The 25,965-nt window shown below is 40.0% G+C and overlaps 1 protein-coding gene across 2 annotated transcripts in view; it reads left to right on the forward strand.

Annotated features, from left to right (window-relative positions):
• MBOAT1 (membrane bound glycerophospholipid O-acyltransferase 1) overlaps positions 1–23,030 on the forward strand; it is a 120,677-nt gene extending 97,647 nt beyond the window's left edge. For both annotated transcript variants that reach the window (XM_082637521.1, XM_082637520.1), the window contains exons 9-13: positions 2,255–2,358; positions 4,324–4,388; positions 6,605–6,737; positions 9,761–9,912; positions 21,762–23,030. In XM_082637521.1, the coding sequence (XP_082493647.1) occupies positions 2,255–2,358; positions 4,324–4,388; positions 6,605–6,737; positions 9,761–9,912; positions 21,762–21,888 (581 nt within the window). In that variant the 3' untranslated portion in view covers positions 21,889–23,030. The remainder of the gene's footprint in view (positions 1–2,254; positions 2,359–4,323; positions 4,389–6,604; positions 6,738–9,760; positions 9,913–21,761) is intronic.
• Positions 23,031–25,965: the final 2,935 nt, after the last annotated feature.

The following is a 25,965-nucleotide window of genomic DNA, read 5'->3' on the forward strand; positions in this document are numbered from 1 at the left end:
TCTAGTTACCGTTTCTGTTGAAAGAGTACAGCTATTTTCTTTGGACTTAGCATACGAGGCTGGTTGGTTGTTTTTCTTCTACTAATTAGTACTAATTAGTGAGACTCAATTTTAGCCCAGGCTGTGTTCTAAAGATCACAGATTCCAAAATATGGGTGTCCAAATGAATTTATCTTCAGTCATATGTTAGAGCCGTGTACAGTGCAAGCGAAGCCAGTTTTAGACTGGTGAAATTAGAACCTCTAACTGCTCTAAAGCAAAAACCAGTCTTGGATACAGGGTAGCAGAATGTGCTCAGGGGAGCAGGGAATTCTGACCTCCTCTAAATGCAGCAGTTCGGAGAGTCACCACTTCTGGTTCTTACATTTATCTTTCAGATGACTCCTAGCCACTCAGGCTGTGGAACCAGAGTTCTAGTGTTCAGATTCTGACACTGTTTAACATTAAGATCACTCAGGTGGTAACAGTACTAAGCTTTAGTCTTCTTACTAGCAAGATGGGGGTGGTGATACTAATGATAATAATGGTGGCAGCTAACCATTCTTGAGTGCTGACTTGGGCCAGGCCCTGTGTTATGCACTCTACATATATTCAATTTGGTTTAATCCTTTCAACATCCCTTTATAATGGGTACTGTTATTACATCCATTTTCTACTCAGGGGAAGAGGTTTCTAGAAGTTAGACAACTCTCCCAAGGCTGTGAATTGACCCTGTTTCCAAGTAGAGAAGGGAACCCAGGAGAGCTGTCATTCCCACCCTGAACCACCATCTTGCTCACAATGGTGTGATTAAATGAGAAATGTCTGTGGAATGCTTTACAGAATCCTGGGAAAATAGTAAGGACCGAAAAAAAAAAGTCTTTTTTTTTTTTTTTTAGATCTGAGGCTGGAGATGGGAGAGGGAATTCCTGGGTTGCTATGCTGGTCCCAGCATGGTCAGCCCAGCCCTGTTTTTAGTTGTCAACACAACCCTCAAGGGCTTGTCCTCTGCTGGTTTAGTTTGTTTCTGTCATTCACAGTTTGTGCCCACACATGTTAAAACTCTTGGTTTCTTAACTGGTACACTCTGCCTTTGTTCTTTTTCTTTTCCACTGAGTTTCCCTCCGGTCGGCTTGGGAGAAAGACATATTAGGACTCGGTACTTTTCCTCCTTTCTTCTAAAAGAAACTAGATCATTTTACAGTGAAGCTAAGCATAGATAAGTGATATTAAATCATCAACGATGCCAAAAGGAAAGGAGGCATACTTAGAGTGGGTGATTTTTCTTCAGAAGTCCAGCTTGGGTTGGACCTGAACTCCCATAGAGATGGAATGAACAGAACTAGCGAAGGAAAGGTTTCTCTGAGCTCTCCCCCGGATCTCAGACTTTAAAATTTCATTAGTTTATTTTTCTTAGGAAAATATTCTAACAGACTGAACTTGAAAGAAGGTAAGTGAAGAGAAAAAATAAGCCTCTTGGCTATTATCATACAACTGTGTTCATTTCATCAGATCTCTTTTTGAGTGTAAAAAATTTCATTAAGGAATTGAGTAGAACTGAAATACAGCAGGGGGACATTTTCATAGAGTTCAGTGAAGTGACATAACGATGGACACAGGAGCCTTTGGACTGACTTTGTGGGTAGGGTGGCTTTGGTCATTGTGTCCACATGTGGCCTCTATGGCAGCTGGTCCCAAATTCACATCTCTAGAACCGTTCATTTTCTTAGGCTCTAAATTTTTCTAACTGTATCTTGGCTGCCCCAACTGATATCCTACTGGCATGTCATGCTTAACATGTCCAGAACGAGCTCCAATTTCTATTTCAGAGCTGGTTCTCCTCCTGATAGAATGATATCAGCCTGTGTCCCGCCGTCTTTAATGACAGCTCTTGGACGGAGTCCCCTATATCTTCTGGTCTCTGAGCTTGTATGTATTTTCACCTTTTTCCCTTTCTCCCCTTATGTCCAGTTGGTCACTAAATCTTCCTGTTTCTTTGCTTTGCTTCTTCATTTCTCTTCTTTTCATCTTGCATTCTGTGAGCATCTGGCACCTTCCTTCTTACTGAGCAGGTGCTCACTAAATGCTAGTGAATGAATAAAAATGAATAAAAGTTGAGGTCACCCAAGGGCCAAAACTGATTCATAATGGTACCAGGTCCTTTAAATTTAGTTTGGTTTCTTTTCCAAGGAAACTCTCTCTCTTCATCTTAAAGCTAGACAGACACTTAGTATCTTTTATTCCACATCCTAATGTGTTGTTTTAAAAACCATAGCTGATGCAGTGAATAACGCAGCTGGCTTTGGGTTCAGCGGAGTGGATAAGAATGGAAATTTCTGTTGGGATCTGCTTTCTAACCTAAACATCTGGAAAATTGAGGTGAGTTTATCATGCTTTTGAATCAAGCTGCCATTGTGAATAAAGCAGATGGTTTGCTGTGAGTGTGGTATCCATAGAAGTTTATCATCAGTGTGCAAGGAAAAGCTGCTATCAGGAAATGCTGGCTCCAGCAGGCTCGGGGACATTTTGTATCTTGGAACTTTTTTCCTTTTTTTTTTTTTCTTTTAAGGTGCCTACTTTCTTGGCAGTATTAATGGTTCAAGTAATAACAACACACGAAAAATCTGAAAAAGAGCCAGGAAAATCTTTTTGTTGCTTACATTCCTGTTCTATCAACTAGAAAGTACAGATATCATTTTCTCTTGTTCACATTCTCCTTTCCTCAGTCAAGGGTACAGACTAGCAGCTGTATTTAGATTTCAATATTGCCAGTGTTCTCGGTGGTTCCTTTGGAAACATTTATAATGCATTCGCTTTTAAGAATTGTAATTGGTGCACAGCTTTTAGGCCACTAGAATTAGTGTGGTTTTTCTTTTTCACTGGTTTTGTTCTTGGACCACAGTTCTGGATATGTTTCCATCTCTAGAGGTGGTCTCTCTGGGGCCCCATCCTTCTTGGTTTCCTTGGCATTGTCATCCCTCAGAGCTGAAAGGAATGCCAAGTCTTGGGCCCTTTTCCTCCTGGCAGCTGGTTGGGAGGAAGGGCATGATTCTCAACATCCCAAAGTGTTGGTTCTCCAACCAGGTGACTCATGGTTGCTGGTGGTTCATTTTCCACCCGCCACAGGGCAGGCAGAGTGCCACTGGAGAGTTTGGGCAGAAAGGGGACGTCCATATAGGGCAGGAAACCCGGGATGTGGAGACTGACCACCTGCCACCCACATTTGGTGGAAACTAGGCCATCAGGGGACCTGTGTTCTGGGTAAAGGGCTGAGTTATGTATTTATTATAAAAGAAAACCAGAAGGAGAAAATTTGTATTTCCAATAAAGTTGATATAGAGCAAGGAGCTAAAGCACACCAAGGAAGTCTGACTTATTTAAGGCACCTTGAAGCTGTGTGTATAGCATTTTATTAGCCATAGAAGGTGTCTAAATGGATAAATAAAACTCCGTAGGGTTTTGACATTAAAAACTCATAGTACAAAACTCTATCTGTCCGTCCAACATTGGTCTGATATCTCTCTCCCTTCCTTCCAAACATATTACATTAGGCCAGTGTGTGGCCTAAGATTTTCTTACGGTTGAAACAGAAAACAGTGACATTTACACTTTTCAACTTTGTTAGGAATTCCGGTTCTTAAATGTTTGCTTCATGCCTTCTACCACCAGCCTTTATTAAGTCTTTTTTTCTTCTTTTTTCTTTTGAATGAGAAAACCCAGTTGATGACTTATTTTGGAATTTCTCTCTCTCAATGGTTGATTTACCTGCATCATTGCCAGTTAGGTGATGTTTGTTTTCTTTTCTGTATTGTGACTCCTTCCTGCATAAAATCTCCTTACTATTCTAGATACAATTGGAAGCATTTGAACCTGTGCTATTTGTAGAATAACTTCACCAGACTGACCTGGTTTACAGATGGCCACAGAATGAAAAGATGACAATTAAATTCAAGCTGTCTCCATAAAGGCGCTAAATTCACATGATGAAACTTTTCCGGTGGCAAATCCCATTTTAGAGTATTTAGTTTTAAAATTCAGATGACTTAAATTTTGTGTTTCACCAGAATGGAAGGAAAACCTACAAAACATTCCTTTAGTCATCCTATAATTTGAAAATAGATTGAGAAAAATTGAGACTTTGTGAGCCAAGTTTTAGTTGCAAAGTAAATCTTATAAACCCCCGAAAATTTGACTGTGTGCGATGGAACAGCAGATCTGCTCCTGAGTCAAGACTCACGGTTGAAATAGCACATCTAATCTGCCGCCAGGGAAACTCTGGGGAGGACTTTCCATTTCTTGGGGTATTTTTAAAGCTAATGATAGGTGTTATTTTCTCCTTTCTAGACTGCCACAAGTTTCAAAATGTACTTAGAAAACTGGAATATTCAGACAGCTACTTGGCTAAAGCGGTAAGGAAACCAAAAACGACCTCATTACTCATGGCACTGGGTTATGTTTAGATGGGTGTTATTAGATGAACAGCGATAGTCTGCCAGTGGTAACCTCATCTGACACTTGTGTTTGGTATTAACATCTATGCTGTGTAAATGAAATAGAAGAAATACAGTAATTTGAGAAGGTCACAATGTAGCATATTTATTTTACTGTACCAGATACTTCATGCTGCCATTACTGGGTACCAGGTACTCATTTAATCCTCATAACGATCCCATGAGGTGTTGGTAATTATTATCCCCATTTTACAGATGAGGAAAGTGAGGCACAGAGGGGTTATGTAACTTGCCCAAAGTCACACAGCTAATGAGCAATAGATATGAGCCCATATCTCATAGTATCGCCATTTTACAGATGAGGAAAGTGAGGCACAGAGGGGTTATGTAACTTGCCCAAAGTCACACAGCTAACGAGCAATAGATATGAGCCCATATCTCATAGATAATAGATATGAGTGTCTCTCCAGAGCCAGGCTCTTAAGCTCTATGATGTGCTGCCTCTTATCTAGAGGAGAGCCTATTGCTCAGATGTCATGGAGGGTCAATGTCAGCATCAGATCACTGAAGATTGCTGTGTTTATTTTATCCCCCGTATCGAAAGCTTTATGGTGCCCCAAATGCTTATGCTTTTCAACTTTGTATTTTTGTTGTTTCTCTGTCCTTTTGTTTTTCTATACATTCCAAAATTAGAAACATTCGTTATTGTGGAACTAATGATATGCTATCCTTGAAGTGGCAGACTTGAGCTCGTGAATATTCCTATCGCATGAGTGCAGGGAGAGTATAGAAATATTAAGCTGTTGACTCTGCTGTTTTTGATAAGTAGCATTTTTCATCAGTTAAAACATCAGGGTAAAAGAAGAGACAATGTATAATAATTCCAACAAAGTAAACTCATGCAACTACTCTGAATGTGCAGTTTTTGAAAATTTGCCCTTAATGTTATTGCTATTCATTTTGCAAGTCATTTTAGCCTAAACCTCTTTCTGTATATTGAATAATCCCAATGTATGGAGAGTCCTACAGTCTCCACTAGGAGTTTGTTCTACATAAACATTTTTTATGTGACTGAACATACATGTGGGCACATAAAAAATGAAAAAATACTATTTAAAAATCGTTTTAGAAAATGGAGTATTTCATTCATACAAAAAGATACAGAGGGTAAGAAACAAATACCCGTGCAAACTACCTCTCATTTCAAAAAGAAACATTACAAATGGAGTCCCATCCTGTGTTTCTTTCCTCAAATGCATTCCCTTTCTTCCTGTGAAGAGAGAGCCATAGTCCTTAGTTTGGGTTTAACTTGGTTACTTTTGACAGCCCATCCAGGCTGGATTGCTGTTAACTGTTTGGATTTCTGTTTTACTTTTCATCTGGGCCCTCTCACTCAGGAAGCCATGTACTTGCTCCTATGGTGCCCCTGGCAATCCGTAGACTGAATTTGGCAGGAAGTCCCCTGTCACGTTGTTTTAATAAACAACCAAGAAGCCAAAGATCTCCAGGGTATTTGCTGACAGTTTCTAGATTCTTACAATGTCCTCACTCTTTAAGGCAAATTCATGGATTGGAATCTAATAGACACTGAGGACTGAAGACGCCATATAACTGACACATTGATTTTGTGCTGGAGTCATGGCCAAGAGAGATGAGAAGGCTGCAGTGTTGATGAGTTAGATGACATGGGGCCAGTGTGGAAAAGTAAATTAATTTAGATGAAATAAGGATCTCACTTCTAAAGACCCTTACCCTGATTCTAAAAGTTTTAGTGTCAATGGCACTTATTTATCCATAAGCATCCCTGGTAGATTAGGCCATTGGTGGAATAAGCTTCTATAAGGCAGGAGCTCTCATTGGGAAAAAGTGACCACTCTGACTTTTATTAGATATTGTGTGATGGGGTCCAGATCATTTAGTCCTATGGAGGTTAAACATTCATGCATCTGACAAAGAGATTGGACTGTGTGAATGGCCCGTCTGGGAGTGTGTAAGAAAACTAGAGCTCAGAGCTGCTTGGATTGTGCTGCAAGTGCCTGAATAGGGTGAGGCAGGCACGCCATCAATATTGGATCAAATGATTGCTGCATGATTGGTTCCAAAATGATGCAGGTGTAGGCGGAAGTTTCTGGTATGTTTGACCTGTGGCCCGTTGTACCTTCCTGTCTTCACAGAGTGTGCTATGAGCGGGTTCCCTGGCACCCCACAGTGCTAACCTTCATCCTGTCTGCCTTGTGGCATGGTGTCTACCCTGGATACTACTTTACCTTCTTAACTGGAATCCTTGTCACGCTAGCAGCCAGAACGGTAAGCTCCCTTTGGCTGTGGGGTCTTTTCCTTAGTACTTGGATGCCTGTGTGTTTGTTGTCTTTTAGGTCCCAGCAGAAGTGCTGTTGGGGGTGATGGTAGGAGTGATGTTTTGAAAAATCAGCAAAAGTCTTCCCATTAGAGAAATACTTAAATATATTGGAACTTATGGTCATAAAATGGTTAAGCATTTTATTTTCATATTACTTGCAGGGGGTGTTTGCAAAACAAAAGGACTTTTAGAAACAATGTTTAGTGCCTTAAGAGATGAAAACATTTCTGGGGCTTCCCTGGTGGCACAGTGGTTGAGAGTCCGCCTGCCGATGCAGGGACACGGGTTCGTGCCCTGGTCTGGGAAGATCCCACATGCCGCAGAGCGGCTGGGCCCGTGAGCCATGGCCGCTGAGCCTGCACTTCTGGAGCCTGTGCTCTGCAATGGGAGAGGCCACAGTGGTGAGAGGCCCGCGTACCGCAAAAAAAAAAAAAAAAAAAAAAAAAGATGAAAACATTTTTAATCATCAAAGGCTGTAAACATACAGTCTACTAATTACAGATGACAATGATTATTAATGTAGGCTCTGTAAAACTTCACTTTGCTTATACTCTACTTAATTTTCTCTTTTCACTATCCTACACCTAAAAATAATTTGGTTTCTGAGCAACCGGTAAAATTGCAGCCATAGGAACTGTTCTCTTAAAGATTGCTCTCAGGGCCTCCCTGGTGGCGCAGTGGTTGAGAGTCCGCCTGCCGATGCAGGGGATACGGGTTCGTGCCCCGGTCTGGGAGGATCCCATATGCCGCGGAGCGGCTGGGCCCGTGAGCCATGGCCGCTGGGCCTGCGCGTCCGGAGCCTGTGCTCCGCAACGGGAGAGGCCGCAGCAGTGAGAGGCCCGCATACCGAAAAAAAAAAAAAAAAAAAAAAAAAAGATTGCTCTCAGCCCTCATGTTGGATCCGATTAAATTACTTTGTGTAAAGTCCTTTGTGAATTTGATAAATTTGGTTCTCTAGGTTTTGGGCGTAGCCTTCAGTTTGTCCTAGACTGTTCCTGCCATTTGCTGGCTGTAGAGCAAGAATAATAACAGAATTAAAAAATATGCCTGCCCTCAAAGAATGAGATGCAACATGTATATAAGTAATTACGATTCACTGTATTCTGTCAAATACAGAGCGCTTTGAATTTTATTTCATTTCAATACTTGATAATGATTGTGGCATTCCTTATTCAGGTGCCAAGAGCTTTTAATGAGATTTGTTGAGCTGTATTTTTAGATGTGGATTTAGGATCCCCAGCACAGCTATTCACTCATTCTTTTTTTTTATTTTAAAAATATATTTATTGAGTGCCTAGTATGTGCCAAGTACTGTGATGGGTACTGGAGAAAAAATGGAGAGCAGAACAGATATGGCCCCTGCTCCCGGTCTAGTGCTGGGAATAGAAATGGATAACTTCTTCATATTTGTTAAATGGAGAGACAGGTAGAGTGGGAATTCTTTTCCATTTCTTTTAGCTATTCACTCCTTCTTGAATTTATCTGTTCTATTAATATTTCAGGAGCCCTACTATATGCTGGTAGGTGCTGGGCTATTGCGGTGAACAGAAGTTCCTCGCCCATGGAATTTTTATTTTAGTTAGAAGAAGGTTTGTGGGGATACATGTGTGAACAAGACGGATAATTGATTATTCTGATGAGCACACTTTAAAGTACATATTTTACATATCTGTGCATTGGAAACAGAAGACATTTTCTTTTCTCCTGTACATATACTAACTTGGATCACAAAACTAAAAAACAGATGGGAGGACAAACTTGAACAAAGGCCAGAATTTTGTTAATACTTTCAGAGTATCATTTCTTAAGCTGTCTTTAGTTGATTTCAATGGGTATAAAAGGATTAATTTATGTGAAGCCTCTTGGGTGACCTGGAAATGTTTTTCAGAAATAAGTTAGGTAAGGGATGGAGGGGAGAGGGTTGATAGAACAGTATTTCCATTTTTTTTTTTTTCAAAAGGAGAATGAACTCAAACAGTCATGAAGTGTCTCAGGCCCGGGAAGTTACCTAGTAAAATCTCTTACATGCTTTTCAATACTGCCCACAGATGGACCTCTAGCCTCTGTCCTGAGGAGCTCAGAGCCAAGGAGGTGCCCTCAGCTTCCCAGGCAGCCCTAGGAAGCCTTTCCTGCTTTGAGGCTGACCTACCTATAAGCCAGCCATTGTTTCAGCTCTGTCTTTGGTTCTGGCCTCTGGAAATTAGGTGTCTTTCTGGAGCCAAATCTGTGTCAAAAGACCTACAAATGAGTATCCTTTGACCCAGCATTTTCCATCTCAAAGAATGTGGTTTCCTTGTCTGGAAAATAGGCATACTGATGCTTACATGATAGGCCTATGGGGAGAGTCAACAGAAATGATACCCATAAAGAATTTACACAGGCTTGGCACACAGTAAGCACTCAATAAATCGTAGCTCATGTTATTATACTATTATATTATTACTGTTATTCAAAGGAAATAATTAGGAAACAGTGCAGAGACTTTTCTACAAGAGTATACATCACAGAATTGTTTACAATAGCAGGGGATAGGAGACTAACTTTCCCATAATTAAAATTGTATCAGATTAATACTTAATGACATGGAAAAACATTCATGCTATGTTACTAAATGAAAAAACAGGCTAAACATATATTGACGCCACTGGAAACATAAATATGGATATATATGAATATAAAAGGACTTGGAAGGTATGTGCCAAGTTTTTCAACAGTGCTTTTCTCTGGGAGATATTAAAGAAAAAAAAATCTGATTCTGCTTAGCTGTTCTTTAAACATTTTTCTACAGTGAATGAACTTATATTTTTTTTAATAATAAGAAAAACCATAGTGGTATTTTTAGTTGAAAATAGAACTCAGATTGTTGGTAGTTTTTATCTCCTATGTTCCTGAGGGGTATTACCTGCATGCATGGAGTAAAAGTTTCCATTTTTTGCATCCCCCCATCCACCGTGACTTCCTTGGTGAGCAGGTGAGGAACAACTACAGACATTACTTCCTTTCTTCAAAAGCCCTCAAGGTTGTTTATGACATAGTCACCTGGGCTGTCACTCAGCTGGCCGTCTCTTACACAGTCGCCCCCTTCGTCATGTTGGCCGTTGAACCCACCATCAGTTTATACAAGTAAGTTTCCACTGTTCTCGATTGCTCTATAGTAAACTTGCCTGTTCTCTCTGTGTTTGACTTAGGAGTTGGCAAACTGAATCCATCAGTACTGACGATCTCTATGTATGGTTTTGATGGGAAAATGTCTAGAGAAAGCTTTAGGAGGAAGTGTCTGTCCTGGAGATGCCAACAGACAAATAGTAATACAGAGAGCAGAGTTGACAGGTAGCCCTTCAGCCATGACTAATGTAAGTAAGGGATGCTTATGGCAGTGAATTCTGAAGGGATGTATCCAGATTACAAACTCAGAGGGTGAGGTCACTGCCCTTGCCTCTTTTTCCTGGGGTTAGGCTATGCTGGAGGCCATGGGGCACTCAGAGAGGGACAGAAGCAGGCCGCAGCTGGGGCTGGGTTCACCCTACAGACAAGAGGCCCTTAGGGAAAGGTGTCTTAGGGAAAGGGTGTCAGGCCCTTATATTCAAACACCAGCCCTCCAGACGAACTGCAGACCTCTTTGTGCTTTTATTGTTTCCCTCTTTTGTTGAATTAGTCGTGTTTCTCTACTCTTGGAGAGATGGTTGCATGACCTCTGGCAAGTTATTAACCTCTTTTACCAGTGTTTTCTCAACTGTAAAATGAAGGTAAGAATAGAATTCACCTCCAAGCACCTTTAGATGTTAGGATTGAATGAGGCAAACGTGCAAGGGGCTCAGCCCAGTGTCTGGCATGTAGTCTATACTCGATAAATACCAACTTGTGTTATTTACTGATTTGCAGAGACTTTTACAGATTGAGTTTGGACCATAGCTACAGTCAGAAAAGTGGCTTAGAAATAAACATGCAAACGTGCCTTATTGTACATCAGGGATTGGACTCGCTGGTCAGGAATGATCAAAGAAATATTACTACTTGGTACAGGTGTCAATGTCTAGGATGATTTTTTTTTAGGTTATAGGGAAAGAAGGTAGAGGGAAGTACACCATGCTCCTCAAAGAAGTTTGTTTCTATAATGCTGGTTAGGTCACAGGACTTATGTCCATATAATATGGAAGTTGAGCTGCTTTATACACAAATTTTTCTAGACAAGGGATGCCAGAAGAGTGGAAAAACAATGAAATCTTCAGCCAAACAAAGCCCTCAGTTCCGCTGCTACAGCGGTAGGAGCCATGAGTGCCCGCCCTGCCCAAGCTGCACCATCTTGGTTTACCTCCTCTCTGCACCCTCCCTCCGGGCAGCCCCACTTGCTCACAGCTGTATTGTCCTTTCTCTTGTCTCAGTGCCCTCTAGCCAGCATTTGCCCTTCATTATCTGGAACTTCTATTGCCCCCTGAAGCAGCCTTAGCCCCGTTGAGCTATCTGCCTGGGCTGTCCCAAGTTTCTGGCTTGGCTGCTCATTGTCTGTGTTAGTGCTCTGGTTACAAAGTCTCATAGGTTTTGCGTTGTCTGCTTCCGTCTTCAGAGGTTAACTTGTAACCCTGGGCCCTTCTCTCCCTTTTCTTTGGAGGTGCCCAACCCGCTCCACACTCCCTTACTCTAGGGGAGAGAGCTGCTAGTGAGGAGATGACTTTTATAAAAGAAATGGAACAGTGAAATAAAAAATGTTCCGTTAAATCAGATTTTTAAAAGAGAGGTACTTGTTTTTTTATAACAGGCATTGAAACACATTGACTTGCATTCCTGAGTAAGATGGATGGGGCTGAGGGTTTCCCCCAGTGTTTGGAAAATCTAAGTGCCTATGAGGACTAATAAACAGGAACTAGAGAGAGACAGAAAAACCACCCTAGTCCTGGTGTTTTAAGCACATCATGTTGCCAGACGCAAGATTTTTTTTGGGAATATATGTATCATGTTGTAGCAGAAATGCCTGTATTTAACTCAGTACCATTTAATACCTACAGTGCGCTGGGCACTTTTCTAGAAGCTGGGGGATGGGATGTTGAGCAAAAGATAGAAATCATTCTTACTTCCATGGAGGAGATAGCTTGGTGGAAGTGACAGGAAATAATTGACAAATTTATAAATACCCACTAAGATCATACTCTGAGTGAATGGTACAAAGATTTATGAGAGCATGTAACAGGAATCTGCTCTTGGGAGGAAGCAGCGTTTGAGTCCTGGAGTCTGAGGGTGCTGAGAGTGGTGGATGGAACACTGTGGGTTGTGTTCCAGACCCAGGGAGCAGCATAGATAAGCCCTGTTGTGATAGGAGGAAGCCCCGAGAAACATGAGTATGGGCAGAATATAGAATCAATCCAAGGTAGAGAGTAGTGAGCTGAGAAGAGACAAGGGTAGGTATCAGCGTCCCTGTTTATCATATATGGAAGTGGAGGCTCAGAGAGGGTGAGCAGTTAAAACTCACACAGCAAGGCCTGAGTTTCAGATGCAAATTTTTTTTTTTTTTTTTTTTTTTTTTTTTAACAGCAAGAGCAGTAGTGCAGTTACTAAAAATTTCTCTAGGAGAAGCTATTTTGGAAGAATGTTACTGCTAGGGTATTAGCACAAAGTGGTGATTCGTTTGTGATCACATGCATTTAACCAACTAAGCATGCTAATTTCTATATTTAGGCAGGAGTTCTAGGGAAAGAATTCAATCATTATCAATCCAGATCACTCATGTAGATTTCCATTTCTTTTTAAAAACAATCTTTTTTTTTTAGAAAACACCTTTGTTTAGCGTGAAATTGACATTTCTGTCACTTCTGTCAATTACAAGCAATTCAACCTAATATGTTATCTTGTTTTCATAGTTGCTTATGTATATAATTTAACTTCCCTATCTAGATCAGCTCTGTCCAATAGGAGTTTCTACAATGACCAAAATACCATCCAATACGTCGGCCACCAGTGCCTGTGGCTGTTGAGCTTTTGAAATGTGGCTAGTGTGACTGAAGAACAGAGTTTTCAATTTATCTAATTTGAATTTTAACAGCCACATGTTGCCAAGGGCTATTATAGATTGCCTCTCAACAAAAGTTTTCAGAATCTTTTAAAAACAATTTTTTTCAGAAACTCTTAAGAGAATCACTGAATCTGGCAAAGTAAATTAAAATTGAATCATCTTTTTAGTCGAGGTGGGTCTAGATGCATTCCAGATCTGTTCCTCACTAGGGGATAATTTAAATAACTGGCAATGCATGGCAGTTGTATACAAATCCATTTCTCAGGATACCCTTCCCTGACTGACATTTAAATGTCAGATGGGCTTCTTTTTTCTGCCTAGTCACGTTTCAATGTACAGTGACTACAACTCCCAGCTTTAAATTTCTTAGTCTAATTTTTTTCCTTTAAGTTGTAAATGAGCCCCAAGTGAACATCTAAATGTGATTCTGAAAAGAGGATGGAGTAGCAGGACTTGAGCTTACCTCCTCTTGTGAAAACACCACATCACAACTAACTGCTGACCAACCATCAACAAAAAAGACTGGAATCTACCAAAAGAGATATTTTATATTCAAAGACAAAGAAGAAGCCACAACAAGACGGTAGGAGGGGTGCTTTTGCGACATAAATCCTATACCCGTCAGGTGGGTGACCCACAAACTGGAAAATAATTATATCACAGAGGTTCTCCCACAGGAATGAGAGTCCTGAGCCCCACATCAGGCTCCCCAGCATGAGGGTCTGGCATCAGGAGGAGGAACCCCCAGAGCATTTGGCTTTGAAGGCCCATGGGGCTGGAGTACAGGAGCTCCACAGGACTGGGGGAAACAGAGACTGCACTCGTGGAGGGCGTGCACAAGTTTTCATGTACCCTGGGACCCAGCACAAAGCAGTACCTCCATAGGAGCTAGGGCTGGACCTACCTATGAGTCTTGGAGGGTCTCCTGGGGAGGCAGGGGTCAGCTGTGGCTCATTGGGGGTGGGGGGGGCAAGGACACTGGTAGCAGAGGCCCCAGAGGATATTGATCAGCGTGAACTCTCACAGAGGTTGCCATTTTGGCATCAAGACATGGCCCTTCCCACCAGCCTACAGGCTCCAGTGCTTGGACGCCTCAGGCCAAACAACCAGTAGGGTAGGAACATAGCCCCACCCATCAGCAGACAGAGTGCATAAAGACATACTGGGTTCACAGCCACCTCTAAACACACCCCTTGACATGGCCCTGACCACCAGAGGGATAAGACCCAGCTCCATCTACAAGTGGGCAGGCACCAGTCCCTCCCACCAGGCAGCCTGCACAAACCTCAAGACCAGCCATACCCACCAGAGGGCAGACACCAGAAGCAAGAGGAGCTATGATCCTCCAGCCAGCAGAAAGAAGACCACAAACACAGAAAGTTAGACAAAATGGGACAGCAGAGAAATATGTTCCAGACGAAGGAACAAAATAAAAACCGACAAGAACAACTAAATGAAGTGGACATAGGCAACCTACCTGAAAAAGTAGAGATGATCAAGATCTCAGAAAAAGAATGGAGGCACAGATGAAGAAGTTACAAGAGATGTTTAACAAAGAGCTAGAAGATTTAAAGAACAAACAAACAGAAATGAACAATACAATAACTGGAATGAAAAATAAAGTAGAAGGGATCAATAGCAGAATACCTGAAGCAGAAGAACAAATAAGTGAGCTGAAATACAGAATGGTAGAAATCACTGCCGTGGAACAGAATAAGGAATGAAAAGAAATGAGGACAGTCTCAGAGACCTCTGGGACAACATTAAATGCACCAACATTCACATCATAGGGGTCCCAGAAGGAGGAGAGAGAGATAAAGGGCCTGAGAAAATATTTGGAGAGATTATAGCTGAAAACTCCCCTAACATGAGAGAGGAAACAATCAAGTCCAGGAAATGCAGAGAGTCCCATACAAGATAAACCCAAGGAGGAACACACTGAGACACATATTAATCAAACTGACAAAAATTGAAGACAAAAAATATTAAAAGCACCAAGGGACAAGTAACAAATAACATACAGGGGAATCCCCATAGGGTTATCAGCTGATTTTCTTCAGCAGAAACTGCAGGCTAGAAGGGAGTGGCATGATATTATGTAAAGTGATGAAAGGGAAAAACCTACACCCGAGAATACCCTACCCAACAAGGCTCTCATTCAGATTCAACAGAGAAAATGTTTTACAGACAAGCAAAAGCTAAGAGAATTCAGCACCACCAAACCAGCTTTATAACAAATCCTACAGGAACTTCTCTAGGCAGAAAAGAAAAGGCCACAACTAGAATCAAGAAAATTAAGAATGGGAAAGCTCATCAGTAAAGGCAAACATAAAGTAAAGGTAGGAAATCATCTGCACACAAATATGATATCAAAACCAGCAATTGTGAGGAGAGCACAAATGCAGGATATTGGAAATGCATTGGAAATTAAGTGACCAGCAACTTAAAACAATCTTGTACATATATAGACTGCTATATCAAAACCTCATGGGAACCTTAAACCAAAAATCTACAACAGAGGGCTTCCCTGATGGCGCAGTGGTTGGGAGTCTGCCTGCCGATGCAGGAGACGCAGGTTCGTGCCCCGGTCCGGGAGGATCCCACGTGCCACGGAGCGGCTGGGCCCGTGAGCCATGGCCGCTGAGCCTGTGCGTCCGGAGCCTGTGCTCCGCAGCGGGAGAGGCCACAGCAGTGAGAGGCCCGCGTACAGGGAAAAAAAAAAAAAAAAAAAATCTACAACAGATACACACAGAAAAAAAGAAAAAGCAATCCAAACAACAATAAAGATAGACATCAAATCACAAGAGAACAAAAGAGGAAGGGGAGAAAAAAAGACCTTCAAAAACAAATCTAAAACAATTAACAAAATGGCCATAAGAACATTAATATTGATAATTACCTTAAATGTAAATGGATTAAATGCTCCCACCAAAAGACAGACTGGCTGAATGGATACAAAAACAAGATCGGTATATATGCTGTCTACAAGAGACCCACTTCAGGTCTAGGGACACATACAGACTGAAAGTGAGGGGATGGAAAAAGGTATTCCACGCAAATGCAAAACAAAAGAAAGCTGGAGTAGCAATACTCATGTCAGACAAAATAAACTTTAAAATAAAGACTATTACAAGAGACAAAGAAGGACACTACAAAATGATCAAGGGATCAATCCAAGAAGAAGATATGACAATTATAAATATGTATGCACCCAACATAGGAGCACCTCAATATATAAGGCAAATGTTAACAGCCATAAAAGGAGAAATCGACAGTAACACAATAATGGGGGGGGGGGGACTTTAACACTCCACTTCATCAATGGACAGATCATCCAGAGAGAAAATCAATAAGGAAACACAGGCCTTAAATGACACATTAGACCAGATGGACTTAATTGATATTTATAGACCATAACATCCAAAAGCAGCTGAATACACTTTCTTCTGAAGTGCACATGGAACATTCTCCAGGATAGATCACATCTTGGGTCACAAATCACGCCTTGGTAATTTTAAGAAAATTGAAATCATATCAAGCATCTTTTCCAACCACAACACTTGAAATTAGAAATCAATTACAGGAAAAAAAACTGTAAAAAACAGACATGTGGAGGCTAAACAATATATTACTAAACAACCAATGGATCACTGAAGAAATCAAAGAGGAAATCAAAAAATACCTAGAGACAAATGACAATGAAAACACAACGACCCAAAACCTATGGGACACAGCAAAAGCAGTTGTAGGAGGGAAGTTTATAGCAATACAGCCTTACCTCAGGAAACAAGAAAAATCTCAAACAACCTAACCTTACACCTAAAGCAACTAGAGAAAGAAGAACAAAGAAAACCCAAAGTTAGCAGAAGGAAAGAAATCATAAAGATCAGAGCAGAAATAAATAGAGATGAAAACATTAGCAAAGATCAGTGAAACTAAAAGCTGGTTCTTTGAGAAGATAAACAAAATTGATAAACCTTAATCCAGACTCATCAAGAAAAAAAGGGAGAGGACTCAAATCAATAAAGTTAGAAATGAAAAAGGAGAAGTTACAACTGACAGCACAGAAATACAAAAGATCATAAGAGACTACTACAGATAACTCTATGCCAATAAAATGGACAACCTAGAAGAAATGGACAAATTCTTACAAAGGTACAACCTTCCAAGACTGAACCAGGAAGAAATAGAAAATATGAACAGACTAATCACAAGTACAGTAACTGAAACAGCAATTAAAAACTTCCAACAAACAAAATTCCAGGACCAGATGGCTTCACAGGTAAATGCTATCAAACATTCAGAGAAGAGTTAAACACATGTGCTTCTGAAACCCTTCCAAAAAATTGCAGAGGAAAGAACACTCCCAAGCTATCAGAATGATGGTGACCTCATAGAATGCTATGAGGTCACCATCATTCTGATAACAAAACCAGACAAAGTCATCACACACACACAAAATTACAGGCAAATATCACTGATCCTCAACAAAATACTAGCAAACTGAATCCAACAACACATTCAAAGGATCATACACCATGATCAAGTGGGATTTATCCCAGGGATGGAAGGATTTTTCAATATCCACAAATCAATCAGTGTGATATACCACATTAATAAACTGAAGAATAAAAACCATATTATCATCTCGATAGATGCAGAAAAAGCTTTGGACAAAATTCAACACCCATTTATGATATAAACTCTCCAGAAAGTGGGAATAGAGGGAACTTACCTCAACATAATAAAGGCCATATATGACAAACCTACAGCTAACATCATTCTCAATGGTTAAAAGCTGAAAGCATTCCCACTAAGAGCAGCAACAAGGCTAGGATGTCCATTGTTGCCACCTTTATTCAACATAGTTTTGGAAGTCCTAGTCATGTCAATCAGAGAAAAGAATAAAAGGAGCCCAAATTGGAAAAGAAGAAGTAAAACTGTCACTGTTTGCAGATGGCATGATACTATACATAGAAAGTCATAAAGATGCTACCAGAAAACTACTAGAGCTCATCAATGAATTCAGTAAAGTTGCAGGATACAAAATTAATACACAGAAATCTCTTGCATTCCTATACACTAACAACGAAAGATCAGAAAAAGAAATTGAGACAATCCCATTTATCATCGCATCAAAAAGAACAAAATACACAGGAATAAATCTACCTAAGGAGACAAAAGACCTGTACTCAGAAAACTATAAGACACTGATGAAAGAACTCAAAGATGACACAAACAGATGGAAAGATATATACCATGTTCTTGGAATTGGAAGAATATTGTCAAAATGACTATACTACCCAAGGCAATCTACAGATTCAATGCAATCCCTACCAAATTACCAATGACATTTTTCACAGAACTAGAACAAAAAACTTTAAAATTCGTATGGAGACACAAAAGACCCCAAATAGCCAAAGCAATCCTGAGAAAGAAAAACGGAGCAGGAGAAATCAGATTCCCTGACTTCAGACTATAGTTACAAAGATACAGTAATCAAAACAGTATGGTACTGGCACAAAAACAGACATATAGATCAATGGAACAGGATAGAAAGCCCAGAAATAAACCCGCGGACCTATGGTCAATTAATCTATGACAAAGGAAGCAAGAATATACAATGGAGAAAAGACAGTCTTTTCAGTAAGTGGTGCTGGGAAAATGGGACAGCTACATGTAAAAGAATGAAATCAGAACATTCTCTAATACCATATGCAAAGAGAAACTCAAAATGCATCAAAGACCTATAAAACTCTTAGAAGAAAACATAGGCACAACATTCTGACATAAATTGCAGCAATATCTTTTTGGACCCACCTAATAAAAATAAAAACAAACCAATGGGACCTAATTAAATTTAAAAGCTTCTGTACAGCAAAAGGAACCATAAAACAAAAAGACAACCCATAGAATAGAAGATAATATTTGCAAACGAAGCAGCTGACAAGGGATTAATCTCCAGAATACGCAAACAGCTCATGCAGCTCTATGTCAAAAAAATCCCCCAAAAAACATAAAACGAACAACCCAATCAAAAAATGGGCAGAAGACTTAAATAGACATTTCTCCAAAGAAGCAATACAGATGACCAAAAAGTGTATGAAAAAATGCTCAACATCACTAATTATTAGAGAACTTCAAAACTACAATGTGGTATCACCTCACACCAGTCAGAATGTCCATCAAAAAGTCTGTAAACAGTAAATGCTGGAGAGGGTGTGGAGAAAAAGGAACCCTCCTACACTGTTGGTAGGAATGTAAATTGGTACAACCACTATGGAGAACAGTCTGGAGCTTCCTTAAAAAACTAAAAATAGAAATCCCACTCCTGGGCATGTATCTGGAGAAAAATAGCAATCCCACTCCTGGGCATATATCCAGAGAAAACCATAATTTGAAAAGGAACATGCACCCCAGTGTTCATTGCAGCACTATTTACAATAGCCAAGACATGGAAGCAACGTAAAATGTCCATTTACAGAGGAATGGATAAAGAAGATGTAGTACATATGTGCAGTGAATACTACTCAGCCATAAAAAAAAGAATGAAATAATGCTATTTGCAGCAACATGGATGGACCTAGAGATTGTCATACTAAGTGAAGTCAGACAGAGAAAGACAAATATCATATATCACCCATATCTAGAATCTAATTTTAAAAAATGATACAAATGAACTTATTTACAAAACAGAAAGACAGATATCAGAAACAAACTTATGTTTACCAAAGGGGAAATGTAGGTTGGGGGGATAAATCAGGAGCTTGGGGTTAACATACAAACGCTACTATATTATAAGATATCAATTGATAACCAACAAGGACCTCCTGTACAGCACAGGGAACTCTAATCAATATTCTGTGATAACCTATATGAGAAAATAATAAAAATGAAATATATATATATACATATATATATATAAAACTGAATCCCTTTGCTGTACACCTGAAACACAACATTGTAAATCAACTATAATCCAATAAAATTTTTTTAAAAAGAACGAAGTTGTCTTAGCTCAAGCTGCTATGACTAAATAGTAAAGACTGGGTGACTTAAACAGCAGACATTTATGTCTCACAATCTTGGAGGCTGGGAAGTCCAAGATCAAGATGCCAGCAGATTTGGTTTCCGATGAAAGCTCTCTTTCTGGCTTGCAGAAGGCTACCTTCTCACTGTGTCCTCACATAGCAGAGAGAGAGACCGAGGGAGACAAGGACAGCAAAAGAGATGGGGTGAGGGACCATGAGAGGGACACAGAGAAAGATGGCTCACGCTCTGATTTGCCTTTATTTTCTAATAAGGGTACTAATGCTGTCATGGGGGGGCCCACCATCATTGCTTCATCTAAACCAAATTACCACCCGAAGTCTACTTCTCCAAATACCATCAGATTGGAAGTCAGGGCTTCAATGTATGAATTTGGGGGAGGACACAAACATTTAGCCAGAGCAGAACCTTTCTATGAAATCATTTTCAAAAGCAAAATCTCATATGTTGTTGTCTTTAACTAAATAGCACTTTATTAAATTCAATGTATAAGAATGTTAGAATTTGTGTAGGAATTTTTGTAGATAGCAAACTCCTTGAGAGTAGAACTATGCTTTATTCATCTGTATATCTGGAGTACCTAGTTTAGTCCTAGCATACTCTATAAATGTTAGCTGAGTTTTTCCATAACAAAAAGATGGAAGTATTGCTTAAAATTTGAGAGAAGTATGGAATGTCAGAATAGGTTACTAAACCTCCCTGGGAAGTTGAAGTTTTTTTTCCCTTGACTGCCAGAATATTTGACTTTAATCTAACAAAATTGCTCCAGTGTAGATTTGGCCACATGTAAAAGATTAAGGCAAAACGCAAGAATAAAGTACATTTTACGAGAGCAGACTTTGAAAGCTGGAGTTCCCTCTGCCTGGGGTGTGCCTGTGAGAATCCCAGCTTACACTTGCTGAGCCAGTGTGTTTATCTGTAGAGCTGTTATTCACTCTCATTACTGTCCTGGTTTAAATAGTAAATCAGATGGTCACTTACCTGTGGCTATTCACCCCTCTGCTAATTACTACCATGTGTCTATATGTCTCTTCTTTTCCATTCCCAAAAGGAGGGGTGGGGTCTTTGCCTTTTTGTAGATCCCAGTTCAGTGCTTTGTACATCCTAGGCAATAAATGCTTATTGAAAGAAGAAATGAAGATATGATTGCTTCTGCTGGAGCTTTTAACTATTCTATAGACCTGACATTATGATCACAAAAGCTGGGGAATTATATGTAAATCAATTGTGGGTCCCTTGCCCCTTAACATTATTTTCCTTTGCTCTTGAAAAAGCATTGGAGAAAGTGTAAGTTCAGTTTTCCCAAATGGATATAGAACAATTTTATAAAAGCTGTTTCTAATTACTTGCATTCATCGATGTGTACAGTATTTATTGAGCATCTATCCTGTGTCCAGTACCACACTTATGCAATAAGTCCACAAACCTCAAAAACAAAACTTGTTTTAGTTTGGATGAAAATCGAGTTATGGAGTAGGCTTTTGAAATCTGGATTCCTCAGGCTTATAATATATACAAGAACCCCTGACACTTAGTGGAGCACATTGGCTAAAGTGTCAGTTGCATTTGTGTTTGGGGAGCATAGGGTAGGGCTTCAATTTCATTCCATGCATCCTTAGACTTTTAACATGGTGGGTTTCCAGCTGTCAGGGTTAATTCTCTCGATCTGCTTATTACATCAGTGGGACATTGCCATACGCCTGTCTGCAGATGGGGTGGTTGGTTTGCTCTGCCCAGCTTTGTGGTTTTGGTCCATCCCTGGCCCACTCACCCAACCAAAGGAAGTTATCTGTGGAGTGGATCAAGGCAAGCCTGAGGGAAGTCAGGTCCGCCAGTGCCAAAAGGTGCTGTAATTGCTTCATGTGACATTTCCCACATACACTCTTGTTTGAAATATAATTTGTGTGTTTATTCCTAGGTCCATGTACTTTTACTTACACATTATCAGTCTCCTGATCATACTATTCCTGCCAATCAAACCACAAGCTCATAACCAAAGGCGGCCTCAGACTCTGAACTCTGTTAATAAGAAAAAAATAGATTGATACCTCCAAAAAAAGAAACAAACAAAAGCTGAACACGTAAGACTGCAAATCACTGGACAGAGGAGATAAAAAGACTCCAGAGTTCTCCAGTGACTTAGAGGTGATGTTTACATGCATCTATTTTGTTTTGATTTTTTAAGTGCAGGGAGTATTTTTATAAAGCTTTTTTTGTACCATTGAATCAGCCATGTCCAGTTGATTTAATACTTTCTAGGACATTTGAGTAGTATGGAGGTGTGTGGATAATGTGCTAGAACTGCAGAGACAGTCCATTCTGGGCTAGCTGGGTCTTCACTTTTCTGGCATGATCTCCAACCACTGAAATCTGGATGTTGGGAACCCGGGCATCTACTCCAGAAGTTAGAAGGTAAAGCTGAGATGACTTGTCTTCCAGAACATATGCAAGACGGTTGTTCCTTGGGAAGCCCCCAATCCTTTGACTTGTGACATTACTGTTCTCAAACAAATTAACTACACTCAGAAGACTGCCGGGAGGGACCGTGTGGAGGGAGGTTTGCAGAATACTGAAAATTCAATGAGCCTGGAGGACTAACTGTGAATGGACACTTGAATGGACTGGAAGTCAGGCACGTGCCCTGAAGGTGGCTGCGTTTCCCCCCCACCCCCCAGGGATGTAACCCTTCTTTCTTCAGAAAGTCTCCTGCCCACATACCAGAAGTCTCAGAGGGGCTACTGTTTTCCATTGCATATGTGCCTTCTGCTTGCCCAGGCATGGCCCTGAGAAAACACCCAGATTTCACACCATTAAGGCAGAGGGATGTCTTTTTATAAATATTTTTTAAAGTAATTTAAAGTTATATTGAAGTTTGGGGAGAAGAGGCAGATATTTCTCTCTTTTCCCCTCATTTCTCAGAGGTGTTCAGGATCACAGCCCATGATGTTCACTCGGGCTGGTTTCCATTTTTTTCAGTTTCATAGCTGATTAAATCTGACATTGTTTTAGTTGAATCATCCTATTAGAAAGCAGAGATTGAAAAATGGTTTTCCTTTCTATCTTTGTAATGAATGTGCTGTGGCTCCTTTGGGAAACTTCTATTGGGTGATATTCTATGTGGGAGAAGGAAACATGGTATTAAATGTTGTGGAAAATAATAATGATAATAATAAAATATATGCTACAATGTTGGATTGTCAATCAAATACCTTGGGAGGAGAGAATTTGTTCAAATCAGAGGGTTAAAAAATGAGTTTCTTACTAAATCAATACTGCATTTCTACATAAAGGAAATATTTCTAAAAAGAATTGCTTTTTGTTTGTGTCAGACTTGCTGTTCTGAAGCATGTGTGTGTATTTTGTGTGTATGTGTTTTAACAAATGTGTACAGGTTTTACTTGCTTAAAATTTGAGCATCACACGTTCAATTTGTACTACATGTCAGGCGCTTGGATGTTTTCGGTTTGATTTCTGATCTTCGTTCCTAACAGTGCAGGTAGGATTAACCTCCTTTTACAGATGAGGAAACAGGATCAGGAAGATGGCTGCTAACTGCCCCAGAGTCACAGACGTAGTGCTTGAGCTGAGATTTGAATCCAAGACAGTCCCAAGAAAGCCACCAGCCGTGGATATTTCTATGAGGTATCCTGCTGGTGCATCTCTTTGGACAATGAAATGTGAAGTGATATGCTTGTCCCTTAAATAGTTTGTGTGGTCCTGATGCTGCTCAGAACCTGAGCTCTAGTCCTTATGTGAGACAATGGAAGTTAAGAAGTAGCACTTTTGTGCCAGCATAGGAGGCTTACCTCAGTTTAACCAGGGAACCTTGTGGCAACCCTACTTTGCTGTCCCAGGAGGAATATTAGATAGTGGATAGAGGGAAGAGAATGTAGGTGCCTAAAATCTGTCAGGGTCTGTCTCCAACAGGAATATTTTGAGGTGCAAGACCAAGAAAAATACCCATCTTGCACACCAGCAAAAATGGTATACATCACCATTGGCATGGAGTGTGTGGAATAATCCATCTTACAATGAAATCTTTGAACTTGCAATATGATTCATGTCTGGGGTTCTCTGTATTTAGTATCTTCATTTCTGAGAGAAGAACTTTGGTGGCGAGAGGAGAGATGATCATTAGGGAGACCAGCAGTCCTGCTTTGCAGAGACTCTGCCAACCTCTCAGTCCTGGGCAAACAAGGACCACTGGTCCCTTGAGAGACCACTCAGAATCAATTACTCATTATGGAGTGGAAGTCAAGCCTGTGGAATCTGGGCTTATAGATTCTCTATTTCAGACAGTGCTAGGTCCTGGGACACCCTTTTCATATTATGAGGCCTTATTCAGTACTAAAAGGACAACACCTCCAAGAGCAATTAGTATCTTTTTTCCCCTGAGAACATTTAACCATAGAAAAAATGTCAATTTAGGACAAAAGTTTAAACAGAAGATTGGGACTGTTCCTATTCCCTTAGAGTTCCTAGTTGTCCTAAACATAATATGCATTTAATAAATATGTTTTGGGTTGATGAGCTTGCAGTTTAAAAGAAATACGTTTTAGGGTTTGTTTTTGAAAAGGCCAGATTTAAAATATTCTATTTTAGCTCAACATCACTAATCATCATGGAAATGTGAGTCAAAACCACAATGAGATCTCACCTCACACCAGTCAGAATGGCTATCATCAAAAAGGATAGAAAGCCCACAGATAAACCCATGCACCTGTGGTCACCTAATCTATGACAAAGTCGGCGAGAATATACAATGGAGAAAGGATCGTCTCTTCAATAAGTGGTGCTGGGAAAACTGGACAACTACATGTAAAAGAATGAAATTAGAACACTCCCTACCACCATACACGAAAATAAACTCAAAATGGATTAAAGACCTAAATGTAAGGCTGGATACTGTAAAACACTTAGAGGAAAATATAGGAAGAACACTCTTTGACATAAATCACAGCAAGATCTTTTTCAATCCACTGCCTACAGTAATGAAAATAAAAACAAAAATAAACAAACAGGACCTAATTAAAAGCTTTTGCACAACAAAGGAAACCATAAACAAAACAAAGACAACCCTCAGAATGGGAGAAAATATTTGTAAACGAAGCAACTGACAAGGGAATAATTTCCAAAATATACAAACAGCTCATGCAGCTCAATATCAAAAAAAACAATCCCAATCAAAAAATGGGCAGAAGACCTAAATAGACATTTCTCCAAAGAAGACATACAGATGGCCAACAAACACATGAAAAGCTCCTCAACATCACTAATTATTAGAGAAATGCAAATTAAAACTACAATGTGGTATCACCTCATACTGGTCAGATTGGCCATCATCAAAAAGTCTACAAACAGTAAATGCTGGAGAGGGTATGGAGAAAAGGGAACCCTCCTACACTGTTGGTGGGAATGTAAATTGGTACAGCTATTATGGAGAACGGTATGGAGGTTCTTAAAAAACTAAAACTAGAGCTATCATATGACCCAGCAATTCCACTCCTAGGTGTATATCTGGAGAAAACCAGAATTCTAAAGGATGCATGCACCCTGATGTTCACTGCAGCACTGTTTACAATAGTCAGGACATGGAAGCAACCTAAATGTCCATTGACAGAGGAAAAGATAAAGAAGATGTGGTACATATGTACAATGGAATATTACTCAGCCACAAAAAGGAACAAAATAATGCCGTTTGCAGAGACGTGGATGGACCTAGAGATTGTCATAGAGAGTGAAGTGAGTCAGAAAGAGAAAAACAAATATGTGGAATCTAGAAAAATGGTACAGATGAACTTATTTGTAAATCAGAAATAGAGTCACAGATGGAGAGAAAAAACTTAGTTATCAAGGGGGGAAGGAGAGGGTTGGATAAGTTAGGAGATTGGGATTGACATATATACACTACTATGTATATAAGAGATAACTAATGAGAACCTATTGTATAGCACAGGGAACTCTACTCAGTGCTCTGTGGTGACCTAAATGGGAAGGAAATCTAAAAAAGAGTGGATGTATGGATACACATAACTGATTCACTTTGCTGCACAGCAGAAACTAACAACATTGTAAAGCGACTATACTCCAACAAAAATTAATAAAAAAAAAAAGAACACAAG

This window comes from Mesoplodon mirus (assembly GCF_964341445.2).
Source record: "Mesoplodon mirus genome assembly, chromosome: 12".
Classification (NCBI taxonomy): domain Eukaryota; kingdom Metazoa; phylum Chordata; class Mammalia; order Artiodactyla; family Ziphiidae; genus Mesoplodon; species Mesoplodon mirus.